General features: G+C 44.8%; 1 protein-coding gene and 1 long non-coding RNA gene across 6 annotated transcripts in view; one reads left to right on the forward strand and one right to left on the reverse strand.

The window, feature by feature from the left end:
- The window catches only part of Fhos (Formin homology 2 domain containing), a 96784-nt gene that overhangs the window by 63882 nt on the left and 11213 nt on the right, over window positions 1–21689 (reverse strand). For all 5 annotated transcript variants that reach the window (XM_070670326.1, XM_070670322.1, XM_070670325.1 and 2 more), the window contains exon 2: window positions 11024–11139. In XM_070670326.1, coding sequence (XP_070526427.1) covers window positions 11024–11139 — 116 coding nt within the window. The remainder of the gene's footprint in view (window positions 1–11023; window positions 11140–21689) is intronic.
- On the forward strand, window positions 146–20336 carry LOC139110511 (uncharacterized). Its single transcript, XR_011547009.1, has 5 exons — window positions 146–651; window positions 17309–17788; window positions 17875–18244; window positions 18376–18449; window positions 18621–20336. It is a non-coding gene; the product is annotated as an uncharacterized lncRNA (long non-coding RNA).

Raw genomic sequence — 21689 nt, forward strand, 5'->3', positions numbered from 1 at the left:
GAGCAACTCCAGAGGTAAGAATCACTTCTTTGAAATACAAATCTAATAGTTTATCGTAATGGAAAAATTTATTTTTAATTATTTAATGGATATACCGTTTAGAAGCGCGTGCATTTTTCTTTAAAGATTAAATAGTAACTCTACAATTTAATTTAATTTGTTTTTTGTTACAGATCGACGCAGCTGCATCCATCGTCGTCTACAAAAGTGTCGTTACCGCCGATTAATAATTATACGAACCGTAGCCGGTTCGTCGGTCGTTCCGCGAGTTCGTTAAGTATTCGGGCGTTTTTTTTTTTGGCGTGGTTTTTTTCTAAACGCGAGTGTCGAATAGGAACGCGCGAAACTGATTGATAATTTTCGCGATTTTAAAATCACGGTCGGGGTGTTCGCGAGTGACTTGTGCGCGGAAGGATGACTCGACACGTCCCATCTGAGAGGAGGAGCAGGTCCGGGAAGGACATCATACATCGGCGGAGCAACTTATAGGTAAATATAAATTTTTTAAAATAAAATCTTTAGAAAAAACCTTTACCTTTTTTTTTATTAAATTTATTAACTGATATATCGTCATGTCTACATTAATATTTTTCATTTTATGTTACAGTCACCGGCAGAAATCGTCAACTCCGCTGACGCTCATGCAGACTGGTAAGTCGCATGGTTTTCTTCCTTTCTTTTTTTTTGTAGTTGTTGCAATTGTGATCTTTTAAAAATCAGCTCGCGTGATGTACGCGCGAGGTTTGTTCTAGTTAAATTAATTTCTCATGTCATTATGCCTCTTTTTTTCTTAATTGATTTTATTCGATTGTTTATTTCTGTTTTAAAATACTTCCCCCGTAATTCCGCGAGCTTTCTGTGCCTTTTGATTTTTTCCGCTCGCCAAGTTTCAAAGAGAATAAATTATTTCGTAAAGCAGATTTTATTAATTCGAGATGATGGTCGCGACCTGAAACGTGAAATTGTGATAGCTCGAGAAGTTATCACCGTCTTTTACGCCGCTCGCGAAAGGATGCTTCGCGATATTAAACCAGCTAAAATATTTACAAAGCGTCAATTTACGTAAACTTTTTTTTTTACTCTTTAGATTTTCGTGAGTTTTTAAATCGTGTACTATTTAAATAAATTTTTTTTTATATTAGTATTGCACTTTTAATGGTACTGTATATTTATTTCGGATATCGTTAAATATTTAATAGAACAAATAAGTAATTACATGCATCTATACCCAGACGTCCCGAAACGGTGAATATAAATTGCGGGAGAGTTTTCATATCGAACAGACGCAACGTGCATCATCGGGAAAAGAAAAAGCGCGTAACACTCGGTAACGTAAAGCAATTAACGAGCGCGGCTGCGTATGCAAAAACACCCTCATTAAATTTTCGGCGCGTCTGATCTCGGCCGAGTCCGTTATTTTTTCCGACGCTGCGCGGACAACGGGCGATTATATCCATCGCTTCATTAAATTTATTATGACGAAACTTACGCGCCGCGTTATCTCGAAAGAGCAACCCGCGCTTTTAATCCCGGGTACGCGCAATACGCGCGTGTTTTAATTAAATGTGTCACGTTCGCGGGATCGCGCGACTGATCTTGCGGTTTAAGCGAGTTTCCAGGCTGAAAAAGAGAGCTCCCTTTTTATTCCGTCCACTGCTCCATTGCCCATCCTCCTTCTAACCCTCCGTTGTACTCCCGTAAGCGGAAATCCAACTCCTTTTTTTTTTTTTTTCCGGAAAACCGGTGGAAAGTCCGTCCGGAAAAATATTTTTATTTCTTTCGTAGTTTTTATAAGCCATCCCAAAAAATCACGTATTTTTGCGCGATCGCAGGGTGTAGAATTTTAAGTTGATTTAGTCTTAACAGAAATTCAATTAAACATTCTTCTATAATTACTTCGGTATTGAGATTTAGTCTCTTAACGTTATTTATTTCCGAAAATATTTCTCAAGCAATTATTTTATTTTTTTTTTTCTGCATTTAATCGTAAATCCGCGATTCATTAATAAAATCATATTCGTAATTTAATTACTTATGACGTTGAGGTTAATGCGTTTTTTTTTTTCTTTCTCGTACACGTAGAAATTTATTTTCTTTGCGTCTCCAGGAATTTATATAAAGCTCCTAACGACAAGATTATAAACGGTTTCCTGTAATTTCGCGGACTCACGTGATAGATCGCTGGTACGCTAGATTTCTCAGTACAAATTAGATCATTAGTTCTACCGTGACTATCCAATCGGGATTCCGCGTCCTGCACTTTATTACTTGCGTCCCGACTCATTGATCTGGATTCGCGTATGGCAGCAACTGGCTGCGGGATAATTTATCATTTCGCTGCGCATTGTGTCAGCAATATACCATTACCCCCGAAACAAGAACGACCAATGTCGAACCGCGACTCGGAATAAATTGAAGTGAAATCAACGTAAAATTGAAGCTAAGAAGTTAAATCGACGTTCCGCGTCCGGCGCGATCTTAAATCATCACGATTTTCTTTCCCGCATCCGAGTGCCAGGGCACTTTAAACCGAAATATTAAAAACAGCTTTGACAAATCGCAATTTCATGCGTGAACAAAAATTTCGCGCGATAAAAATTGAAACGTTCGTAAAAGACTTAGCGATTTTCTTGCTGGATTATTTTACACCCGGCGACGGCAGGTTCGAGCTTCGCCGCAAAGTGCCCTTTTCCTCTTTCGACCGATTTGTTTATCTTCGAGTAAACTTACGTGCGAGCGCACCGTGCACGCAAATGCTATCGAACGGCGATTTAAGTGCCCCGGCGCCGATGCCGTTCCCATGAGAGAGTGAGGAAAAAGGAGCCGGCGTGGAAGGCGATCGTGCCGGAAGCGAGCGGACAAGCCGGATCTCCGCGATCGATATCGAAGATCTTCGAGATAATTGGTAATTAAGCCTCGCGAAAGGACCGTACGTCTCGCCGATGGGTCATTAGGCTGACCTATCCGGCGCAGTCAAGGGATTCTGGGAACATGGGCCAACGACACGTCTTCATTAGCCTTTCATGAATCCTACTCGTATCACTCATCCTCCATTTCTCTTTGTTCTCTCTCTCTCTCCCTCTTTCTCTTTCTCTCTCTCACTCAGTTAGAGCAGAACTTCCCTTTACTCGTAGCCCACGTGCGGTTTGCCAAAGCGCGTTCATGTTACGCGTGTGCTCAGGTACATCATCCCCATAGTCTGTTCTAACCGCTGACAGGGCCGAGCTGCTTTTAGGGACATAACTACTGGAAATGCGGTAATAACAGCGAAAGATCCTTATCAGATTACATCGCGTTGTTTCTAGGATTGCTAATATCAGAGATGTTTCGATGGTATAACATAACTCGTCTCTCCTCCCTTGAGCATATTGTACCGAACACGTTGACCGCAATGTGGTATCACGATATAAATTTATCTTCGGTAATCAAGGCTGTTGATCACAAAGCGCTTATACGGTACAAATTAATACAAGAACGCAAACGTATTCCTCAGAGATGAATAAATATCCCCGAAACCGTTTACATTAAATATTTAATTTTATTTCTTTTTTCAATTATCTTAATTATCGCTATTAAAATTACGTTCGACCGATAGCGAAGTACCGTCGACTCTATCGATGTTATATCTCAAAATTAAACGCATTACCGCCGCCGAGGCGTATCTCAGCGACCCACGCCTGCGAAACAGTTTCAATCGGCTCTAAATTGCAGCCGAGCGGCGCCGCTTGTCGCGAGCGGTTTACACTGACTTGTGCTTCCACGCGCGGCAAGCTCAGCGGTGTAGCTTTCTACATAATTACCCGTTTATAATCACACACCTCGATACGTCAGTTTGTCTCCGGATTCACGGCGGATCGAGCGCACGGTCGGCTGCGCCTCGATCAAACGGTGACATGCAAGCGCGCCTCCTCGCGCATAGGAACGTGAATGCATTATTAACCGCGATATCGCGTTTGGGAATACGCGGGCTAGGTCGATCTGCCACTCGCAGCTCCGCGTTCGATCTCCCGTAGGGGACTAATCGGACAAACAACGACGATTTTACGATCTCGGATAAGGTGGATCGGAGCCGCGGTCCGAAAAGAGCGACGCTTAAAGTTTTCAGAGCTCGGAGATGCTATCAGGAATTTTTTTTTTGTTTTTTTCTCTGTGTAAATTCCCGCACCGCGGTTCAATAACTCCATTGTTGGCGGCGCCGTAATATTTCCCGGACGCCGATCGACTCCGTTGTTCTGCACCAACGATACTCCCGTAATGGCAGCGTTTTACGGGAGAGCGTATATGCATCTGCGAGCAGCCATCGGTATCTGGATAACTATATTATACCGCGGCGTATACCGGCGCGGAGAGAAAAGCGCATCGCATAACGGTGCGATCAGCGGTACCTGCTCTTCGAAAAAGTTATCCCGCGAGGTAGATCTTTCGAGCAGACGAGCCGAGAGCTCTCAAAGTTGGCCAAAGGTCTTGCCAGATCGATATTGAGAATCGCGGAGTACGTAGCCGAGGCACTCGGCCGTTAATAAGCGCCCTTATCTTCGCGCGTAATCCAATTACGCGAATAAGAACGCATTCCTGTTTGGACTTTGTTACGTGTGAAAGTATTTCGCTTATCGCTGCTCGCTCGCCGTCTCGCTTAATGAAATAAGTAGGTAAATTAATTACCCCGGCAAAACCAGTCGGCGCGCGCGATATATCGGCAAACACGCCGGATTCTCAAAGCGAACAAATTCTAAGCGCTCGGGTTTTACACGCGAACGCGCGTACGCATCTCTCTCTCGCTTCTGGTATCCTTCTCGAAAACTTTCCCGCGCGTCTCTTTGCTCCGAGCATTTCCAAAATCGAATCCCGACGATCTCCTTCGCGCCGTTAATGCGGGCGGTGTAATAAAGTTTTTCGAGAAATCCCTCGGCGAGTCGGAGCGGACGGCGGGCATCTCGTGATAGGCGGGACAATAACGCCGGTGCAAATCGAGCAAGTGGAAAGGGCCGTCAAACGTTGGCAGGTAACTTGAACTTTGGCTGAAGTCGAACCGAGCAGCGGGCCCGCAGAAACGAAGTCTCGCGGCCGCGTGTCCTCCTTCCTCCCGTTTCGCTTCCCTTTTCCTCCCTCGTCGACGAGCCTCCCGCGTCGTGACTCCCCGCGGCGTGTTCCCACGGCGAGCCGGCGTCTTCTGGGTCTTCACCAGCGCCTCGCGGTTGATTACGATATCTACACGCCCTCACTCCCGAAGAGGTGCCGCGCGCGGTTCTGGCCCTCCGTAGGCCAGCTAGATCGGGCACCGGCGAAACGTTTCACTTGCACGCTGACACGCATACACGCGGTCCCTTCCGACGCCTCCGCCGCGGAGACCGAGCAATAAATAACCGCGTCTGCGACACGAACCGATTATCAATGCCGGGGCTCAACTGCGCGAGGTCGCGATCTAATCACGGCCGCGTGAGAGAAAAGTCATTTGTCTTGGCTCGCATTCTTGCAAGCGATAGGAGAATTTTCGAAAATAACGCGGCAGTATTTTATATTGGGACATATACTGCAAAAAGAATTATTACTCGTACACCGGTGGCTCTGATTCTACGATATCTCCGAGCGTCTTTTCATGCGGGCTAATGTATGTTTTCGTGGCATTTATTAATAATAATGTGCCGCTTTACTCATTGTCGCTCCGTCATACTGACGTTTGCCGTCGGCTCGTGCAACCAGATATTTATAAAACGCGAAAACGGCCGGTCGCGAGGTATGCCCAGCCGAATATCCTGGGAATAGATCTCGAAACCTAGTTATACGATTTATTCCGAGCTGGGTCTCGCCGACTGTAAATCTTCGCTTTTTGGGACAAGTAATCTCGTACTTTTCTTTGTCGAAAAACATTTTTTTTTTTATCCTTGCCTATATCGAATTACAAAGACATTTTTATCAAAATTTTGAGTACACTGTTAACTATAACGTGTCAACAAAAATTTACGTAAAAAAAATTTTTACATGTAGTAAAAAAAAAAACAAAAAAAAACCAAAAAAAAGAAAGCGGTATTTCACAGGTTTTAATAAAATCAACCACGCGCGGACATTTCGACATACCGCAATGTACGTACAATACAAATTGTCTATCGTGAATCGGCTTCCCGAACCATCTCGCGTGCAACGGCGAATTAAACGATCGTACGTGCACCACGTAAATTCTATTCTTAAACGTAGAACACATGAGTCACCGGTTTTCGAAATCTACAAGTGACACAAGCTCATTAATTTAATCAGCGACGCACGAATTTTTGAGGGAAACCTTGTTACCTCGCTAACAGACAAAATTACATTTTCATCTTTCTAAAAATAAGAACGCGGCGAAATGTAATTTCGCGTCTAAGAAATTATGTAACAAACGTAAAAAGAAATTATGTGAGAAAAAAAAGAAAACGATGCAACGTAAAACCAAATAAAAAAAATGTTTCCTACCCCGACGAGTGGTGTATCTTAAGTTTTAACAATTTAATAATCGGGAGTAATTTACGTAATATTAATTTATATCACAATTTCCGGCGATATACGTTGCTTGGCTGTCGCTGTTAATACCATTAATGTCACTGCTCATTTGACGCACATTAGCCCGTGACGACGTTAATGAGGCGATTTATTAGCATAGTTTGAATTGCTGGATTCCAGCTAGGCTGATCGCCGTTGTTATGCAAAATACCTATTATCTTAAGCAAAGGTGACAATGCAAATCGTCGTCATACGACATCGTATTATCGCGACATGCTCAGCTACCTCGGACGCAATTAATTTCTACATTTATCAATATTAAAGACATATATTTCTTCACGTCAATTCTTCCAGCGTTATTTACATTCTCGTCGCGTTAACGAGATTAAAAATCGCCCCGAGTTTTAACGTAATGTACGACATGTCGGTGAAGCAGGAAGAAATTAAATCTCGCATGAGGATTCACGATGCACTTACGTCCGCGGAGGGTGTACCTCGAACAAGCACGTGTGTGTGCGCGCGCGAGCGCGCACCTTAATGATCTCGGGTCTGATACATAGGAAGCTGATTACTCATCGCGACGTCTATACCGAGCGTTTAGCGACTTATTGTGCCTGGTTATTGAACCCTTGGGAGAGGTATCCATGTCCCTCTCTTCTGTTACCCGGCACTCCGCGCGCCGCTATCTAGCTCTTCTCACAGCGCGCCTCCTTCCTACCTCAGCTGTTATACTCGCGGATACATGTATACCCTCCATTATAATTATATACACCCGGCATACCGGAGTACCTACGCGCATTCAAACAGGTTACATAAGATTCTGAGGCAGGATAGAGAAAGAAACGGCGGGGGTGGCAGGGCGGGGAAGGACGCGAGAGGGCGCGTAAGGGAAACGCGATGACACGAAGTTTATTAAGGTCCATCGGGACCGCCTTTCAGTTAAGTACACCGTGCACGGAATAGAGATAAGTTCCGACGTTCCGGTAGTACCGTCTACTTTCACCGGTGGCTGATTAATTCTCTTGGAAAAACAGAGCCGTAGGTAAGCTTCATTTTCCACAAAATAAACCCAAATTGAAACAAATTCTTGTTTTACTTGCCCGGGCACGAAGGCGGACGAAAGTTTTTGAGCAAATACTTGGTACACGTCGATCATACATATATGTACGTACAAGATTCCAATTAATTAATTTAATTATTTTGGTATTAAAAGCACGATGTGTAGATATATTCTCAAAAAAAAAAAGAGAAAAAAAAATGTTAAACGTTAAAAAAATCTTAAGTCAAAGTCGTTCAAGTGTCGCAATTAGGTACAATGTCAGGCAAGCGATTTTACCGATTCACGTAACATTGAAAGAACCCGCGCGTATCGTTCTTCTAGAGTCCCTCTTCAATTTGTTATCGCGCGAAGAGCCCTTCGCGCCTGTTTATATCTACGAGACGCGGATGACCGCCTAGGATGCGGCTACGCAAATTAATTTCGCGGGCACAACAGCCTGCGTGAGAAATATCGCGAATACGCACGCGGCGATATCTCATGCGCGTGGGCGAGCACAGTTGCCAGGCATTACCGCAAAGATAAACGATTCGTTACCCACGCGAAAGCCGACTACCTTCCCTCCTATCCGCCCTTTTTCCTGCGTCTATAAGTTACACGAATTCGATCGGAATATATCACCCGGCAGTCTCCGCCGACCGCAGCGTTATTTTTTTAATGCGACCGCAGACGGCTCTACGTGTCCGAGACCCGCGTTATATTTATTATTCTTTCCCTGTTTTACCGATTTTTATTTCGTATACTTGGCGTTAAACGCGTGAGATAATTGTCTACCAAAAAATAGTCGGCATAAGCGATTCTTGCCGCTTCGAATCGGTCTCCTTGGGTGGCACGGAATCGCTTTCTATTGTAATGACAAGGCGATTCGCCATGGAGACCCGTAGCTAAGCGAGACCCTATAATTTAGCACCTCTCCGGCCAAGCGTGATCACCGAAAAATATAATTTTTTTTTTTTTACGAGCTATCGATTCGAAAAAGTCGGGACACAAGTCTCTTCGACCGGATCAACGTTGTGTATTTATAGTCGGAAAAGCCGATTTTCGTTTCGCCCTGCGCGCGACGGGCGGGAACTGGAACTTGCGTGAATTTAAGGGCGCACACACGACGGAGAGAAAGAAAAATCGAGTCACACAGACGCGAGACGGACACGCGGAGGGAATGGAACGAAGAGCGCGGTAAACGTATGATGTCATTTTGCGGTTCGCAGAAATTCCAGAGTTTCAAATATTGGAACGCATATCTCCGCGGGCAAACATTTATTTAACCTCCGCCCTGCCCGCGCCTCCTTGCAGCCTCGTCCCCCTCTTCAATTCGCGTCCGAGCGACTCCAATTCTTCCGCTGCCTCGTCTTTTCCTCTCGTTCGGCTCGTATCGCGCGAAAATTTACCTTCGTATACGCGAGCCGACTGGCGAAACGCGATCGACGGCGACGCATTGAGTGCATAACGGTGTCGATTAATGGATTGAAAGCGATCTTGTCTCCGAACATGCGTGTGCACCGCTTCAATTCTTGATCGCCGAAAGTGAAACAAGATGCGACATGTGCGGCCGCGTCTCGTATAACGCTCTACGCGGCGGAAGAAAAAAAAATCGATTTTAAATATCAATTTAATTATTCGACACACGTGCACTTAAATTATTTTTGGGAACAAAAGTACCATGTAAGATATACGGCCGTACGTGAAAAAGCATTGCGAAGTATTCTCGAAAATTTTCCAGCGGCTAAAGGCAGAGAAAATATACAGAAAGTAATGAAACCTCTGGCAACAATTGCATATTATTGGCACGGGTCTCCCACTTGTTTTTATCACATTCAGTCATCTTCGAGATCGAGGCGGAATTAATAAATAAATTCTCCGCTAGCTCGTAAGGGTATCGCATCTGTGGGAAGGAAAAGTCGGCGGGCGTAAAAATAGCGCGCGCTTCCGCGTTTCTCGTCATTGTGCGCCGGTAACATATTTGATGTGGGTGAGCAATCGGGCGGGTTTCGAGGAGAATGGAAAGTGTCGCTGAAAAGACACGGATCACGGGGGCCTCTCAAAGGGAAGCTAAATTTAACGCCGCACACGCCGCGCTCTCCCGAGGGAGTTTACCTGCGTTAATACACAACGAGCACGGTTAGCCTTCACGACGTTAATGTGAATTCGATACGCAAACCGCAAATATACTGCCGCAGCCGCCATGCATTCCCAACGACGTAAACCAGCGCCCGGTTTCTCGTGCGCTGCACCGCGGAATATTTCACCATCAAATATACGCAAACGGAACTCATTGAGATAACGTAAAAACACCCGGAAGCGTGTACTCGCGATTTTAATTTTTTATTAGCTAGACCGAACGAAGGCGGCGAAAATCATTAGCTATTCCAGCCAAATATTATTCGGGAGAAATAAATTTTTTCCGATTAAAAAGAAAAATATATAAAAAAAAAAAATAAAAAAATCGATCTTTGAATAAATGAAATTATTAAACGATAGATGATTTAATATATTAAAATTAAATGTTAAAAGGCGAAAACTATGCAGCGTAACTTCTCTCTAAATTTACTCCACGACCGACTCACTGGGGTATGTACGTACGTGTGTGCGGTCGAGTGAATTACATCGCAGTAGATCAATTAAAAACTTTTTACCACCTAGAGCAAAAATACCTTAACGATCGTTCGCAACTCCTTTGTTTTATCGCGACGGCCTGCGCTTAAATTCAGCGGTTATTCTTTACGTCGGACGCGAGCTATTTGGAAGAAAACCGCCCTATTCGGCGCGCATTTGGAGATCACAAAGCGGGTCCATGCTAATTATTCTCGTCCCCGCGGGAACTTTTCGCGCGGCTCTTTTTTCCGACGCGCTCGCCGCGTTACTCCGAGGTGGGCTTTCACTTAACAAGGGACAGTCTGCTCAAAGTGCCATCGACTTTCCTCTCAAGACGTCTCGTGAATCTCCCCGCTGCGAACGGAGGGAGGAGAAGGGAGAGGGAAAGGGAGACGCTATCCTCCTTTCATCTAAATATCCTTCATTATTCTCGAGACGTACGTTCTATTGCTGTCCACTGCGATTCCGCCGCTGTCCACCGTGTAATTATCCCGGATCCAACCGCGAGGGGCTCGTAAAGACGCACGGTCTATCCCGGCAGGGCCAACTTCAGGTGGCATGCAAGAAAACAACTGGTCCCGGGGTGCAATTAAGCAGGCACAAATGGTCACCGTCATTACTCGCAGTTGAAGTAAATTACGCAGAAACTACTCTCCCTTTCTCTCTCTCTCCCGGCGGGATAAAAATGAGCGCGTCGTGCGCCGCGAGTCTAAGGTACCTCGAAAAGTCGTAAGCTCGGCGAGGACGCGGGTAAAATTTCGCGAACGTGGACGTAAGCTGCGAGAGCATTGATGATTTTTTTTTTCTAATGTAAGGTTGATAAACGGTGACGAAGTCGCACGTGGTTTATTAAAAACGTCTCAACGCGTTTGCTGGAAATATGAATTTATTAACACTCACTTTTCGCCTTCGTGAAAGCCCTCGAACTCCTCCTGCTGCTCGTTGATGGAGGCCTCGAGGTCCAGGTAGGCACCGTAATCGCCGCCCTTGTACAGCTGCAGCGCCGTGTCATCGAGCTGCAACACAGGTAGCGAGATGCGTTTGAGAAACGTTTCTGTTTTGCACGCGACGGGTAATCGCGCCGCGGAAATTATTACCGCGCCAATGGCGATTGTTAGCCGGTTTTCGCGTAACCGCCGTTTCCATTCAAGCGCCGTATCCGCGGTGGAATAAAGTTGGCGGAACGCAAACTCCACGACGAGCTCGCGGACTTTCGTTGAGAACACGTGCGAAACGTGTATCGACAAATGGAGAAAGAAACTCCAGGCAATAGAAAGAGTTTTTTCTATTTTTAATTTACTTTTTAATTATATATATATATATATATATTTTTTTTTAATAAAATACAGTTAATAGGAAAATATTTTTTGTATAAAAAAAAAAAGAATTGATTTTATATCGCGTCTTGAATTAAATCGCGATCAAGTTCGATGGATTCCTGATCAGAGTGAACGGTTTCTTTCACGGAAAGATCAAGGTTTTAGGAGGAGAAATTCAGTGCACGTGTAGAAGGTATTACGGGTCAACAATCCGGGCTAATGTAACTAATCTGCTAAATTTATCTGCGGATCAGCTGGTCCACATACGTCGCTCCCGTACCTACGCGAGTGATGATAATCGCTCGGTTTAGAGTCAGGTAGTTCCTCACCAAATATAAATCCCTCCCCCGTTTATAAATATATACACAGCCATTAAAAAAATGTCGGTGCAAATAAAACCCGATGACACGAATACGCAATAATTTTCTTTTACGCCCGCTAAGCTCGCAGAAGCAACAAGTTGGCGTATTCGCGAACCCGACGATGCGACGCGCGTCGCGCGCGAAGACGAAACTAAGAGTCGGCGGAAATAAGCTTCACGCCGACGGAAGCTCGCGGGATCCGGGCAAATCGAATCCTTCGCGGATCTCGATTTTTACATATCCTCAGAGTCGGCGCTGTTAAACTTCTCCGCCGGCGAAAAAAAAAGGCCCGTAAAAATTCTAACAGCCGAACACGATCGTGGCCGACATAAATCCGCGCGATCACGCGTCGCCCTCCTAATAGCCGAGCGAGCTGGATCGGCCGATAAATTGCCGGAGGTAAGTAACCCCGATGAGAACGACGGCTTTCTTCCGGCGCGTTCTTTTTTTAGGTCGCTTCCTTCTTTCACGAGATTAAGATCCGCCGGGTCCAGCGCGGCACGTTGCCAGCGGGGGATAACGGTGCGCCGGGGAGCTCGCGCGTTTACGTAAAATGAGACGAGAGTGAGAGCGGGCGATAAACAATAGGTGTTCTAGATGCCGGAGCCAAATTCTATTTTTTTCCGATATCTCAGGGCGGCGGGGTGTTGCCCGAAAACCAGCCGCTGGTTCAATCGCCGTTTGCGCGCGCCGTGCGAGTAACTGCGGAGAGGAATATAGTTCGCGACTGCCCAACACGATTGTAAAACCGCTTACAAGCCCGAGTGTATTCCCGCGTATGCGTTGCGAAAGCAGCGTAAGTCTCGAGTTAACCACTTCGCGGTAAATAAAGAGCGGAAGAGAAGAACGAACGCGCCGCGCAGGACATCGCGACGCCACGCCGCGAGATTTAAGACGACGACAGTGCGAACACGTTGTTGACCTATATTTCTAAAAATCTCAGCTTTAAAATAGTACGCCCGTCGTCACGGCGTACCGCTAAACGTGCCGAGTTGTCGGCAGTTGCCACCTTACTTTGCTCCACGCCGCCCTAGGACGCGAGCCGCACGCGGCGGAAATCACGCGCGTATGAGCGATTGCGCAACGTTTTTGAATGCGATTTATATAAGCGACAATTAAGAACTTTATAAATAAAGAAACGCGCGTTACTCGGGCCGAAACTGGAGAAAGAGAACACTCGGTCTGACGCGTCGAGAGCGGGTACAGTCATGGGAGCTCCGGTCGCATTTTTATTAATTAATGCAGTCGAAGGTAAAAATAGATTTTAAGGATATATGTCGGAAATATCGCGGGACAAGAATAACGAAACCTGAGAAGCCACGAGACAATTAACTGCATCGCTGTTCGTGCTCTGACGGAGTCGTTCTGCTCGACTGTGCGAAACTTTCACGACTATCTTCCCCCCCCCCCCTTTTTTTTCTTTTTATCTTTTCTTTTTTTTTCTTACTCTTTCCGTACATATTGCACGACTCGCGAATGAATTCATGCAAATTTATTCGCGTAAAGACAAGTTAAAGAAGCAGTTCGAAGTAAGTTTAAAATAAAATGTTGACACACGTCGGCTTTAAGACGAAACGGACGTTAAGACAGAACTTTAAAGGCGGATAGACTTTCGTGCTTCACTCGTTAAAACCCCCAGACGAAAGTTAAGAATATCTCAGTATTTGCGGATCTTCGTAGTCAATAAATTTTCGTCACGGTTTAATATTAAATTACATAACAATAATATTATTATATTAAAATAAAATTAATATAATTCAATTATTTAGCCGATATAATTTTTTTTTTGTTAATTTAAAGTAGGCGGAATTTAAATGAGGAATAAAAACGTTTTTACTGAACATCGTAAGTCGCCGGTTGTCAAGTCGTGTGAGAATAGTGTGAACGAAGCCACATAGGCGAGCATTCCTTCTAGGAACCTGACAATCGCGGTGTAACCGGTCGTACTAACAGCCGTCTATCTTACTCTCTCCTTTCCTTCCGCGATTACAGATGATTATAGGTAACCGCATTTGCGATTTCTTGCGTTAAAGCCCGACAAACGCGACCGCCGCGGCGGCTTGCCCTTTCCTCGGTCCATTCGTCCAGGCAGAGACATTGATTATGGCACAACCGTGTCATTTCGATAAAAACCCTACGACGACGTAAAACGCGGAAGATTGTTTCTGGAGAGTGACATAAAATATTTTATGAAAAAGGAAGAAAAAAAAAAGATTTAAAAAAAAAGTTTAGACCGGGCAAAGTCCTTTCCCGTCAGCGACATTTTTTTTTTTTTTTCTCTTTAACGTTTCGATAAAAATTATCTCGTCATTGTAGCTCGGAAATTAAATACAACGGCGATAAGAGCAACACCTGGGGATCCAGAGATAAAACGTCAATTTTACCGGCTCGGCAATAATCGAGGCAGATGATTAATACCTCAGGCATGACGCGTTATAATTCATCGTGCCAATATTGTGATACCGAACGCTCGCGATAGATAATGTTGTGAATTTTGCGCGTCAGCTTTTCCCTCCGTCTAATCCGGTTTGGTGCCAGGTTGCCCGTAGCCGCGGCCGGAGCCACTCTCTCCGGCAATTAGATACATATCGTGTGTGTAATGGCCGAATGGTTTAAGTGCGACTGAATGGGATTCTTCCCTGCGACGTGGCTCGGGCAAGAAGTCACTCGCGAGCAGTTAAATGCATTCCGTTCGCACTCTACGAAGAATTCACAGCGGGCAGCTTCCCCACGCGAGGAGGTGAGCCCGCACCGTACACGCGTTTCGAGTCAAGCCGAGCATGACAAGCCTCTTATCGGCCGCGGCGAAATCGCGAAATGGGCTCCGGGCCCTTCCTAGGGCGAACCCAACCGCCGTCTAATTTTAACTTTCCCCTTAGTACAACACGGAAAAAAAATAATCGCAGTCGTCGTGGAATTTATCGACACCGCGGTCGAAGCCGAGTTCCCGGCGACGTTCAATCATTCATGAAGTAAAACAGGTTCTATTGAGCCCCTTGTCGAGCGGCAGCTCGCGCCAAAATAAAAGCGAATTTACGCTTGCGACTGAAAGTTAGATATCAGTTTACGCGAATATATATCTAATCCCGCCGTTTCTTTCGATACTAACAAAGATGCTACCGGAGTATAAAGTCCCCCGAACGTTTTGATAATCACGAAATAATGACCAGCGGTGGAAAACAAAAAAAAGAAAAAATTAAACCCGCACCAAGCGAGGACGACGTGCGAAGAGTTAACAGTTAAATAAGCAGACTCTATTAAAAACGTGGTAATCTCTTTTCCGGCATTCCCTTGTAATAAGGAAATAAAGGTGTCTCTATGCGATTCCGAGCCCTCGAGGGCTCCGCTGCTTAACGCAGGTGGCACTCGAGACGAAGGCGAGGCAAAAAGAGAGAAGAGAAAGAGAGGTAGAGAAAGAAAAGCAGAGATAAAGAAGCATACGAATAATCTCAGTTGGAAGACCTTTTCCTTTTCCGCTCTCGAGTGTTTCGGTTCGGAGGAGAGCTCGCCGCGGGAGAGCACCTTTGTTCCTATTTCACAGCTTCTTGCGCGATAAAGAACGCGCTTCTCGGCTACCGCGTCTCGACCCCGGGCGGGCTTCCCGCTCGGCATTTCTTCATCTCCGCGCGACGATAGATTCGAAATCTCCCCCGTTCGTCCCCGGCTTCACCCGCGACGCGTATCTTCGTTGGTTTACTTCAGATTGTACGCGCTATTTGTAAATCATCGCGCTTACACTCGAAGCCCGCAGCATTCGGCTAGCCCGTACGGTTTCGTAAGCCCCGGTTTCGCATCGGTGGCTACGGTTTCGTAATCCCTGAATGGTAGCGGAGGCTGCATATGCATCTCTCGCTATTAATACGGCTGATAACACATGCACGCATACGAGCGCGCACGCATACGCGGAGAAAAAAAAAAAAACGTTCCCGTCGCCGGTTTTCTAAAACGAACCGCGGGCGGTTTTTCGTTCGTTTATTCCGGGAGCTTCGTTTGTTGACATGTGCGAGATAGCTTTCGCGTTTTTTTTTTTTTTGCAAAACGAGAGTGTCATACGGCGTGCTCGAATTTAATCACCCGCTTCGCTGATGTGCATCTTTGAAGTATTGCACAAGCCGCAGCCGGTTCGTCGGCCGCGTACGTTTAGAATGTGACGGGTAATCGGTCGTTGAATCTTTCGCATACGATTTTCATAATCGGAAGTACTGTACAGTATCGCGCGATCTTAGGTTAGTACAGGTTTCTTACGAGTATTTTGCGCGACGAAGAAGAGTATTTGGGACAGACGGCGGCGTCCTAGACATTTAGAGAAGAGAAGATCTCGAACGAACACCGGGTTTCGACGGAGCAACTTAAGAGTTTAGTATTTTTCCGTACCTAAGAATAATAATTTTTCCTGTCTTTTCTTTTTTTTTCTCGAATTTTTTTTGTTATAGTATATATATATTATATCTTGATAATAATTAAAAGAAAAAAAGAAACTTAAAGTTTTAGAAGAGCTATTCTCGTAAAAGATCTCGTTCGGAAAGCGGATTATCGTCATATTAATTATCTAATAACAAAGAATGAAATTATACGCACCGCGTTATATTATTCTTTTCTCCGAGCCGATCATATTTCTCGCGACATGTTCAAGTAAAACTTTCGTGCTAGCGGACACTGAATTCAGCGCCGCGCGCGAGCTACGGACAGCTTCGGTGGCGTACGTACATGACTAGGTTAAGTAAAAAAGATCAGCTTTACAGCTGTTGCAAAAATAATGAATCCGATTGACGTGTGCTCCCAGATTCTACCAAAATTAAAAGATAACGTTAATCAGATTCACCATTATCATAACAGTTGCAAAGCTGCTTTTTCTACTGAATGACTATTATTGAAAGGTAGATATTACGTTTGCTGCGGCTAGCATTCGTGGTTTCCTTCTCGATCCCCACCCTCTGCCGCCCAGGACGGTAGAGTAGCAGTGGGAGTGTGCGTTCCTCCTCAGTCCTCGGGGACTAGCGGTCCATGGCACATTTACGCGCACTCATCGTGTGAGATTCTAATTACATCACGGCAAAATCAGGTACGCTTGCCGCCGTTGTCGCAACAAATGTCATATCTGTTTGTTAGATACGTGACTCGCGTCCGCGAACTACTCACTCTCGACGGGATACCGTGGCTAGCGCGCGCGATGCACGGGTCCGCAGACACTCACAGCCTCACGCACTTGATTTAAGGTAGGTCCGAAATTAGGTCACTAGGCCAGAACGACAGCTGATGGTTCAGTGTCCTTATTCTTTGCGCTGTCCATCTTTTTCGTGGCACCACCGGCGTCCGATCGCGCGACACGTGGCGCCTCCGCTAGCTTGCGGCGACCGCGCGACTCACGGCGAACTTCGCGGTGTATGTACGCGGGAACCAGTCCGTGCACAAGATGGCTGACGTGCCGAACGATCGTCACGCGAAGTGCGAGTACGTGCAGATATACATATTTTATACTTTATTAACCGGGAATAAATCTTAAGTGTTTCAAGCGAGGACCGAAAGAAGAAGCGGGATGTGACGAGAGTGCCTTGAGTACGAGAGAGAATCCGGCTCGACGTATCCGATTGACCTAAGAGGAAGAGAAAGAGGAACAGGAAGAGGAAGGGGAAGAGGAAGAAGAAGCATCGGGGAGTGGCATACATGGACGCCGAGCTGCTTCAAAAGTAAGCATGATTTTGTACTCTCCAATGATCGATAGTTAAAACTCGCGAGACAATGACATAATATTCATGTTTCAGAGCATGACTTTCGGCGGCGAGGCTCGGCGGCGATGCTCGGCGGCGATGCTCCGCAGTGAGGCTCGGCAGCTCGAGGAGTGTATACATACAACGGTCGGTTGGCGGTCAGACGAGTGGCGTCGTACATTGCCTAATCGCCGCATTCTTCAGTCGGGAATCGAGCCATACACTACGCACACGTATCACGCGGCGATTGGACCTCTTGGTACTTCTCTCCAAAAGGTAAGTCAATTAACCAATTAACGATATCGTTTCCTCGCGTATTAACATCGCCGATTCTATCTAATTATCTCTTTTAATTTGTTCAGGTTAAAGTCTGGAGAAAGCTGATGCGCATCCTCGTCGCCGTGACTAATGAAAAACGAACCGCCGGCGGTTCGTCGGGTATTTATTTCGCGTAATCGTGTAAACGGGAGTGTCGTACGCGGTTCATCTTCGTCAAAGTATTACACGAGCCGTAATCGGCCACGGTCGTTTCGGGAGTGCCGCAGAAAAGTATATCGGTCGATAAATCTTTAACGTACGATTTTTATTAAACGGGAGTGTCGTGCAGGGTCGCGCGTTTAATTTATCCGGGTTATTCGCGAGTTTCTTGTGCTGAAGGAGGAACTGGCCCAACATTCTGAGAGGAGAAGGAGGCCTCGTAAAGGCATCATATTTCGGAGGAACGACTTAAGGGTAAGCATCACTTCTTTGGAATAAAATATTAATAACTATTGTGCTAATTAAAGACACTTGGAATTTTTTTTTAACAATGAAAAAGATCGTTCAACATGTCTACATTAAAATGTTATTTTTATATGTTACAGATTAATAAGTTTCTAGTGCTGAGAGGAGGAGGAGGCCTTGGACAGGCGTCCTGCTTCAGCGGAGCAACCCAATGGTAAGCATCATTTGCACAAAATTAATAACTTTGCCATTTCGAAGATAGAACACTTTATTTTCAAATTATTTATTTAATAAATTAATTAGACACGCGTATAGATTTTTTTTTTTCAAAGTGGAAAATAACTTTAGCATCTCTACAATGAAATTTTCTTTTTGTTTGTTACAGGATTATCGAAGCAGAATCTCCGCTGCTGCGCATCGTATTGGTAAGTCGAAAACTTTTTTATTTAATGTCAGCGATGTTAGGAATTGGAGTCTACGCGTAAAATAATTTAAAACAAGGACGTGAATATTACGTAGTTTAGGGTATATAAAATATATATTAACAATTCGTATTAATATAATCTTTCTTAAATACTTTTAAATAATTACAACGGGAGGGAATTACTGTTGCATTTAATAAAGCAATTAATAGTTGCACTGCTAAAACGTCAAAACCATACAAACCAATCACTGATGAAATTGTTACGAAACGCTACGTTAATCACTGCGGTCTGTTAAAGTTTCGTGGGAACAGGGAACAAACGGCTTACCTAAGTTGAAACGATTGAACTACTCTCCAAATTAGACAAACTATTCCTACGTTAAAACCGAGAGAGAGAAAGAGGGAAAATAAATTTATGCGTATTATATCTGCATATGTAAAATTATAATTTAAAAAAAAAAGAAAAATAAAGAAAAAGACAAAGAGCAAAAAATGCTATTACAAGTAAAATATATAAAAAAATGCAGCTTAAAGATAATATAATTTTTGCACAATTATAATATAATACGTACTTCTACATATTTTAATTATCTCTAATCAGTTTTTCCTGGTAACCTAAATAAGATAAAAATTACTTCGGTGCTCTCGAAACCGTTTTCACGGTTGCTCGATTAGCTCACTGAGCTAGAAGATTCTTTCGTGGCGACTCAACCTAATAACGAGTGCTCTGATTTATCCATTTTGCGCTTCGTGCAACGTGTCGCTTTATTTACGGCGTGAGAAAGTCGCGCTTTTTCCGTCGTGCTGGAAAGTAAGACTCCCCCCTTCCCATTTCAATGCAAATCCGCCTCCTCTCGTCCTTGTTCTCTTCGGTGCCCGTAAAATCGGATCGGTTCCTCTCGCGTGTCACATGATCCCCGTGCACTTTCGGATTATGACGTACTTTTATGCAGGTAAAATGGAAAACGACGGGTAACACCGATACGCGAATCTGAAAGGCTTCACCTAAACTCGCGCGTAAGGTTCTGGGAAGTTTATGTTAAACAGCTGTCGATCCTTGAGGCTACGGTATCTCAGGGCTAGAACATCCCGAAGGCTAAAAGAGCCTTATTTATCTTTTTCAGGCGCGAATATCGGGAGGGAATAAAAAAAAAAAAGAAAAAGAAAGAGGAAAAAAAGTAGAGAAAGAACTTCGATACTGTGTACTTCAACATAGCGATATCTCTATCGCGTGGAATGATGTAACGTTATCTTTACGCGTTCGCGAGTGTAAAAGAAATTTACGATTAAATTACACGGACTAGTCATTGCCTCGCGTTAGCTCGAGCCGGCCGTGCTACTGCTCAAACTAAGCGAGCCGAAGAAACGGCAAAAAGATGTAATTACACGCGTGCTACACGCACACAAAGGCGCCTAGCGGATATGTAGATAGGCAGGCTTAATCGTCGCGAATGCGAAAATAAGTGCCCGGAGATCTTGATACGGGACGACGCGTCGGTTATCGCTGGCTTAACAATAATTTAATAAAGAGATAATTTCACGTCAATAACGGAAATGATCAGGGAAGTGATTTTCAAGCCGCGTATCATGTTATTATTGCCTCTTTGGCGAAACTATGATAGGCTATTAGGCATAGTAATAGTCAATCATTTAAATACGGATTTATAATCGTAACGATAGCACGCTTTTTAATGATTTAATTAGCACTAAATAGGAACGAAAGCGGTTAATTTTTATATTCCGCGTAATAGTTATCTCGAAACAATTTTCCTTACGTTTCTACGCGACAGACGCGCGCACGTCGTCGGCCGCGACCCACCCGAGCAGGCGGCCTAATTTAAAGAAATCAGTACATTATCTCGCCTTATCGGGCGAAACGATCTCTCTCCTCTCATCTTCGGAAGGCGCGACGCCACCTCCGTTATCTCACCGCGTTTCGCGCGCGCGGGCGCGCATTAACAAATGGAATCGTGCGCTTTCACTACGATTTGATTGAATCGCGCGTGATCGCACCCCGAGGACCTCGCGGGAGGAAGTTATTAACCGGCGGGTACAGCCGAGGTGAAACCTACCTCCGTGCGCTAGCAAGCCGCCGCCGGCTCGACAACGCACGACCTAATTCCGCAAGACAATGCAACGGAGACACGTGCACTCGTCGTCGCGTGACCCGACCAGTCGATTTTCTTCGTTTGCATTTCCGTCTCTCCCACGGATGTAAAAAAAAGGAAAGAAAGAAAAAAAAATCCCCTCCCGACGGCTCGCCCGGTGTGGGCGACTAATTTACAACGTAGGACCGCTTTCGTATGCAAACGATCGACGGTATTTCGTGTACGTTGCTTTAAATAAAAATTTTTTTTTTTTTTTCCTTTTTTTTTCTCTTTTTTTTTTGGCTTATATATTATTCAGAGAGAATGTTTTTCTACGTTGAAAAATTTCTCCCGTTAGGCAGCGGAGTGAATTACGATTTTTCGTACCTTATGAGAACGTTAGCTGAGGGGAAACATCCCGCACGGAATGACCAATTAACCCCCACTGTATCGTATCGCGATAATTAATTTTTTTTTTTTTAATGAAGAACTGTTGGCGGGCTGAAACGGATCCCGGCGAAGAAGTGGGGGAGGCGGGGCGGTATTTGCATGAGAAACCTCTCTCATTTGATGAGATCATTTCATAACACACGAGCGTAATATATACGCAGTGCACGAGTATGTCATGAATAGACTATACACACGTTTTGACAAGCGTTTCCCCACGAAATGCAAATAAGCTCTTGTACATTCGTCGTGACGTTAATACAGAGGCCAAATTCTAAAGTCTAAAATAATCGTAATGTTATAGCATTGACACAATTACTGCTCGCGTGCTGATTAATTTTTTTCGCGCTGCTGCATTGAAATTATTCGACTTTAATAATCAACAAATGCGTTAATCCGAGTACGTCCCCCTTCCCCCCCCCCCGTCGTTCGATTAATTACGAAAATTATGCGCAAACAAATTATAGCCTTAAACAATTGTAGACAACGCGGTGAA

The sequence above is a fragment of the Cardiocondyla obscurior genome, linkage group LG20, assembly GCF_019399895.1.
Source record: "Cardiocondyla obscurior isolate alpha-2009 linkage group LG20, Cobs3.1, whole genome shotgun sequence".
NCBI classification, from domain to species: Eukaryota; Metazoa; Arthropoda; class Insecta; order Hymenoptera; family Formicidae; genus Cardiocondyla; species Cardiocondyla obscurior.